This window comes from Populus alba, chromosome 15, assembly GCF_005239225.2.
Source record: "Populus alba chromosome 15, ASM523922v2, whole genome shotgun sequence".
NCBI lineage: Eukaryota > Viridiplantae > Streptophyta > Magnoliopsida > Malpighiales > Salicaceae > Populus > Populus alba.
Window position 1 is genome coordinate 12,640,762 of NC_133298.1, and position 7,207 is coordinate 12,647,968.

General features: G+C 33.1%; 1 protein-coding gene across 1 annotated transcript; it reads left to right on the forward strand.

Moving 5' to 3' along the window:
- The first annotated feature begins 805 nt into the window (after positions 1-805).
- LOC118033373 (NAP1-related protein 1) lies at positions 806-4,488 on the forward strand. Its single transcript, XM_035038330.2, has 10 exons — positions 806-1,098; positions 1,571-1,693; positions 1,812-1,862; positions 1,980-2,051; positions 2,201-2,314; positions 2,401-2,462; positions 2,942-3,002; positions 3,129-3,185; positions 3,279-3,323; positions 4,079-4,488. Exons 1-10 carry the CDS (start codon positions 970-972, stop codon positions 4,169-4,171), a joined length of 807 nt encoding a protein of 268 aa, XP_034894221.1. The 5' UTR covers positions 806-969; the 3' UTR covers positions 4,172-4,488.
- The last annotated feature ends 2,719 nt before the right edge of the window (positions 4,489-7,207 follow it).

The following is a 7,207-nucleotide window of genomic DNA, read 5'->3' on the forward strand; positions in this document are numbered from 1 at the left end:
TTCCAAACATTTTTTTAATTTTTTTTTGTTTATACAAGGCTTCAAAAATAGGTAACAATAATATTTTTTGAGTTTTATAAATATAGAAATTGAGAAAATAAAATAAAAATAAGAGGTTCTAAATAGTGCTATCATCTTTGGTTGAAATTAGAAGGGAAACCTTAATCTAATATCTTTTAATGTAGTTTGCATATACTCGTCTTTGCTTTAAAAGATGGTTTTTAACGTCAAATCATTGTGTAACTTTTTTTCTTCTACATTTTCCTAGCCAAAATTATTAATCTAATATCATAGTAGCTTGTATAAAATTATTAATCTAATATCATAGTAGCTTGTATAAAATTATTCCTTAGAATAGATTGGAGTTTATTTTAACACTGTGAAATGGAAATTGTTAACGAATACATACAAACTGGATGGAATTTTGTAACTACCACTAACGGTGAATAAGAGGGGTAATAATGGATTAGTGGACTGTTTGTTTTTATATTTTAAAAATATTTTTAAAAGAAATTTATTTTTTTAAAAAAATTAATATTTTTTTATTTTTAAATTATTTGGATTTAATGGCATCAAAAATAATTTTTAAAAATTAAAAAAAATATTATTTTAATATATTTTTAAATAAAAAATATTTAAAAAATTAACCATAATCAAACTTTCAAACAAATAATAACAATTGTATTTTTTTTAGAAATCTTGAGACTCAAATGGATAACAGGTGATTCTCTGTTGTGCTGTCACCCATCCATTGGTTACTTACTAAACCTCTACCGCATACTCCACAGCGGATACAAACTCGCAAAACCCTAACCCTTTTGTACTAACCACTCACGGGAAAAAAGAAAAGTAAAGGAAAGACAAGGAGCGTAAAGGCACTAGGGTTTTAGACAATCATCTGCAGCAAAAGCAAACGGTAGGGCAGAGGGAGGGAGAAAGAGAGGTTTAGGGCTTTGGGTGATACAGAAAATGGTGGCAGACAACAAGGGTAAGAAGTTGAAGGTAGCGGAGAAAGGCGAGGAGGACAATAACCAAATCGATGAAGAACTCGTTATCTCTATCGAGAAGCTCCAGGAGATCCAAGACGATCTCGAAAAGGTAGTGTAAAAAAATGCCGATGTAAATGTTGCATGTTTGTGGTTATGCGCTTTCAGTGTCCCGTATATTGGTATGAAATCTGAGAAATTCTTTTGGTTTGGTAGAATCCAATTACTCAGTATTCCTTACACGCTGAAATTGGACTCTCTTATTGACTTTAATTATTTGCCTATTCATTCTGGGTTTATGCTACTTCGATGCCTTGATGTGCTGATTTGTTATAATTAAATGACTTTTTAACTTGTTTAATCCCTGTTATTGGTAGAGTCGCATAGAAATTCAGATGGGGAAATAGTATCTCTGGTTATGTGATGAAAACTTCCAGAAAATCAACAAAAACAAGAATGATAATTTTCCTCCAACTCTATAGTATTCAATCAGGAAGGGGGATTGTATGAAGCATGTTGGATATGTTGACGTTATTGCTACTTTAGACCTTGGAACTTAAACCGTGATTTGGTTAATTTTATAGATAAACGAAGAGGCAAGCGATAAGGTCTTGGAAGTAGAGCAAAAGTATAATGAGATACGCAGGCCAGTTTATGATAAGCGGAATGAGATCATTAAATCGATTCCAGACTTCTGGTTGACTGCGGTTAGTGATCTGTTCTTATCAAAATATACAATTTGTTAACTGCTATTGTACTGTGCCCCTGCCTTCCCAAGAAAAAAAGAGTTCATCATTCCATCTAATTGTTTGTGGTTCTCTGCAGTTTCTAAGCCATCCTGCTCTTGGTACTCTTTTGAGTGAAGAGGATCAAAAGGTTTGGTTTTTGTTCCTGTATGATGTGAAGATTAACTTGTGTAATTGCATTTGTTCTTTTTCCTTAACTGCCTGTATGTGTAGTAAATTTGATGCCCTTATCCTTGTGTTTGGGTAGGTATTCAAATATTTAAGTTCGCTGGAAGTGGAGGATTCAAAAGATGTCAAATCTGGTTATTCAATAACATTTGTAAGTTTATTGTCGTCCCGTGCTTGCATACTTTTTGATGAATAACTGATTCCACTGCCTTTCCTCTGATTGAGTGGTACTCATTGATATCTGGGTTTTGCTCAATTGATTGAATAGTTCTTGATTCCAATGTTTTTTTTCCTTCACAGAACTTTGAATCCAACCCTTACTTTGAGGAGACAAAGCTTACAAAATCGTTTTCCTTCCATGATGAAGGAACGACAGAGATAACATCTACACCAATCAACTGGAAAGAGGGCATGGTAAATTCTGTCATTTCATGGCAGGGAATGTCTAAAACGTGTACTCTCATTTGTTTATTATTTAATTGCATTTCCAAAATGTGAAGGGTCTACCAAATGGAGTCAGTCATGAAAAGAAAGGGAACAAGAGGCTTTGGGCTGATGAAAGGTTTATTTTCTCAACCTGTTTACTTTTTTTTTCCTGTTTTCTTACTCTAAAGCCAGTTATCATGTTATAACGGTCCTTTTCTTATCCTTAAAAATATAATCTGTTCTAGTACCAAATAATGGGAAGCATAATAAAATCTCTGTGCGGAAGCAATAACTTCATTTTTTCTCTTTCCTTAGAAACATGATTTATTGTTTGATTGTCACTTGCCATTCTGTTCATTGTCTTCCTCAACGAACCAATGATATCTTTCCTTTTGACAAGTCTATGATTGGTCAAATTTGATCCTTTTTTTTTGTAACAATATGCTGTTTTAAGTTTCAAGTGGAATACAAGTCACGGTTGCAAGATGTTTTCTAGTTCAACTTTATTTTCATCTTTTATGGATATTGCCTGTTCTTTTTCCAAATCTGTTCTTTGTACCATTCTCTTGTGTTGTGCTGTGTGCCTCACCTTCAAATTCACCTGCTTGAATGCAGCTTCTTTAGCTGGTTTGGTAACACTCAGCCAAAAGGCATGATTGATGACATGCAAGATGAGGTTAGTTGAATCTGTAGCTGACAAAGTAGTAGAGCTTTGTTCATTGGTGGAAGCATTGTGGACTTTTATCTTCTTTACCAAATAGTTTATTGAAGCTGATACAATCCCTTGTGAAAAAAAATGCAGGTAGCAGAGATCATTAAGGAGGATTTATGGCCCAATCCACTCTCATATTTTAACACTGTAATTGATTTATTTTTTGTGCTCTTTTCTTCCCTTTCTTTCTTGAAAATGAATCTTGAAATAAAGGGTAACGTCCCTAATTCTCCAACGTAGGATCCTGATGATGAGGACTTTGATGGGGATGAAGGAGATGAAGAGGTAAATGATCCTATTTTATCATGTTTTGTGAATCTTATGACGTGCTTGTACTTTTTCCTTCTATTTCAGTTGAGGGCGTGATGTTTTATTGCTTCATTATTTCATTTTTGGTACTTGGAAAGTTTAGTTGATGGTTTTCTAGATTACTTGTTGGATATGAAGATATTGAAACCAAAATAGATGGAAGATGCTTGTTCTTCAGAAGTATGAACTTAATAGAGGCCTTCTTGCAAAACTTGATAGGAAATTATAAAAAATTATAAGATGTTTATGGATTTGATATGTTAGTCAATTATAAACTTAATAGCTGAAGAAATCTTAACTGCTGGAATTTGGTGTTCCATAGTGCTTTAATGCAGGCCGATCGACTTTAGGCTTCAACAAATTCCAATTATGTTAAAAAAAATCTAGTTGAAGGTTTTTATGATCCTGTTGAAAAGAAGGTTGCTGGTGAGATCTTATTTTCATTCTTAAGGTTTTTTTATGCCTATGCTTGTTAGGGATACACGGTATTTGTCTTAGAAATGACATTATTGTTTTATCTTTCTTAGCTAGAAACCGTCCTTTAAGATGTTTCAAGTTTAGGTGCAGTTCTATTGACTGATTAAACGATATTATCTCCTACTTTGAACAATAAAATGAAAGTTTTGTGCCATTATATTAGGCCGGCCATACTGAATGAGAATATGTGGGAACTGGTAATGTCTTCCAAAGTTCAACTGTTATCATTTTTCCTGGGTTTTGCCTAATTGCAGGACAAGGATAGCGATGACTCTGAAGAGGATGATGATGAGCAAGATGACGATGACGATGAAGAAGAAGACGACGACGACGACGCAGACAAATGATTCCCTTTACTTCAGCTTTTTACTTGTATCAGCTTTCCCCCGTTTTGGGCAACACCTTGTGTAAAGTAGTCTATAAGGATTGCTGGTATCATGTGCTGGGAAGGGTAACCCCACACTATAACATTTTTATGGGTAGATTCCTCTACTATGTAGGCCACCGGCTGTTACCATGGTCGGTTAGTGGTTTGCTGACTTTGTTCTTGTTTCAGGGCCGTCTCTTTTCTTTCTTTTTTTGCCTTTGTGTTTGGGGTTATTCTATGTTTTCCTTCCCAGAAATTCAGGTTTCTAGATAATGATGTTATGTAGGCCTTTTATAATGATTTTCTCTGCTGTGAACTTCGCCAGGTCAAACGTAGAATATCTGTGGTGTAAAGCTAATTGAATATCCCCGATAGGCGTTATGATGCTCTGTTTGAACTTCATCATTGCCATCATCAGAACTTGGTACAAAACCTTGTCTGTTTTCTGTCATAATCTTGTGACACCCGCGTGTAATGTTCGCAATCATTATACGAGTTAAAACTTGCTTGTGTCAGCACTATGGCGTCCTCATGCCTAAAAGAATCTCTTTCGAATTTCAACCTCGCTTAGCACATAAGCTTACCATCTCCCGTTGGTGAGGTGCATCTTCTCTTTTCCATCCTTTTTATGGGGAGTGAGCAGCTAATCCATGGCGCCTAACGACTTGAAATCATAAGTGGTCTCTGATTTGGAGCCTGGGTTACCTCTGGTGCGTGATGATATGGTCGCCTGCAAGCTGATTTGTGGTGGTAGTCGACATGAATAGTGCGTCTTGTGATTTTGGAATTTCTTTTAGACGTTCTTTTGGTTGAAGGTTGTAGTTTTCTCGCGACTTGGTTGGTGGATTTAGCGGGTGTTTGCGATAAGTTGAAACCCCCAGTTTTGAAAAAAAAAAAAATTAATTTATTAATTGAGTAAAATTGACTCAATGATAAACGTGATTAATTCAAAAAGGGTATATATAACAGTGATAAATAGTTAGAGATGGTGTTTTAAGGACTAAAATTTATAGATACGATTTATTTTTAGAAGGTTGATGAGATGAGATAACCATTTAAAGAAAAACACTCAAAATAAAAAAGGAGGGTATTATCATAAATTGCAGGATATTGTCTAGTATAAATGCACACTTGGTTTCTTAAGGTGGCTATTTAGAGAATAAAAGAGGGAGAAGTTTTATTAAATCTTTTTTGAAATTTCTTCAGAAAAATCTCATCTAAACACATGAAATAAAGGTTAAAAAAAAGGTTGGAAGGAAATCTAAGCTAGGAAATTGAAGAAATTATAGGGTAATTGTTGCTTAAGAATGACTGTTTTGAAGAGAAAAAGAAAGGAAGAAAGAAAGAGGTGAAGGGGAATTTTTTTTTTTTTTTTGCCATTTTCTACCAAATTGTTTGTGTTTAAGAGGTGAGGAAGCCTAATCCAAGCTTAATTTAAAGTTTTAACATGGATTTTAATGAATCATGCATTGTTTTGTATTATGAAAAAACTGGGTTAGAGAATTTAATGGTTTAAATAGGTAGTTTAATGCTAGAAACATGTTTATTATGGTGAGTAAACAATGGGTCAAGTGTCAATATAAGACAAAGTGAAGAAAAATCTTGCCTCCCTTTTTATGCATAGGTTTGGCCAAATAGGCATAAAATGAGATGATAATTAATGTAAATGGCATATGAAATCATCAAGAAATGTGTTTTTTAGCCTAATTGTGTGCAGTGGATATTAAATTACAAGGAAAGAATGGAAGTTAGATATAATGATGATGAAGTTAACTTATGTTGATAGGAGATACTACCGCGAATAGACCATAGTCTATAGTAGGAGCTGGGACGTCAAGCATGGTAGGTAAGTGTTAGACACTTATCTTATTTCAATTAATACACAAGCATAATTGTTAATTTAATTCCTTATAGCTTTTTAAAGTGGTATTAAAAAATAAATAATTTGGTGGATAAAGAAAAAAGAGAAATAAGAATTGAGAATTTGATCAGTCATTCCCGATATGAGAGACCAATGATATCAATGATGATCATTGGTATTGGCATTTACCTGAATTTAATTAGTTATTTTTGGTATGAGAGACTAATGATATCAATGATGATCATTGGTATCGGTATTTACCTGAATTGATTAGTCATTTCTAGTATAAGAAACTAATTATATCAATGATGATAATTGGTATCAACATTTACTAGAGATTTGATTAGCTGATTCTAGAATATGGGTAACGCTAATGATGTCAATACAAATACATTGACATCAACATATACTGAAACTTAAATTAGTTATCCAATGAATTGCAAGCTAATGATACCAGGTGAATTGGTATCAACATTATTTAGTGGGCCTAGGTCATGGGTGACTAATGATATTGTGATGTTTGATGTAGATAATAGGTCAAGGATTATCACATAATAATAGGAGATTTATTTATATTCTTTAATGTTTTAATTGTTCATTAGATATGCTATTATCCTCACGTCAGGAGTAGACTTGCTCTATCTCTTTTGTTGATATAGATTAGGTATACTACTTGTACTTTGGATTGTAATATTATTTTGTTTTAATCATGTAAACATGAATGCTTAACTTTCATTGTTGTTTTAGTATATGTTATTTTCATTTGTTGCTAACTTGAAATCAATGAAAAATAAAAAAACGAGAAATGAAATAATAATAAGTGAATGAACGAGTCATAACTCATTTGAGTTGAGTATTGGTTTAAAATGATTGGATCGGTTTTGTATTGATTGATATAAGTTTGTGTAAATATATAATTAGTCTAAAAAATACTAATATATGATATACTGCCCAAATTAGTTTACTGTTTTGAATTACTAAATGATCTAGTCAACTGATTGATAAGAGAAATTGTAAAATTGACTACTGTTTAATTTGGTCAATCAAACCGGTCAATTATTTGTTTGACCGTTAAAGACACTAGTGAAATTTAGTAGTAATTAATGGATTAATTAGTTGTGCCAATATTAACCAGCCAACCATTCTAACTGATAC

Excerpts from the sequence above, each read along its gene's own strand:
- LOC118033373 (XM_035038330.2), top strand. The coding sequence starts at position 970 with ATGGTGGCAGACAACAAGGGTAAGAAGTTGAAGGTAGCGGAGAAAGGC. Across the intron at positions 2,315-2,400 it reads TCAACTGGAAAGAGGGCATG|GGTCTACCAAATGGAGTCAG; the intron begins GTAAATTCTGTC and ends CAAAATGTGAAG. Across the intron at positions 2,463-2,941 it reads AGGCTTTGGGCTGATGAAAG|CTTCTTTAGCTGGTTTGGTA; the intron begins GTTTATTTTCTC and ends GCTTGAATGCAG.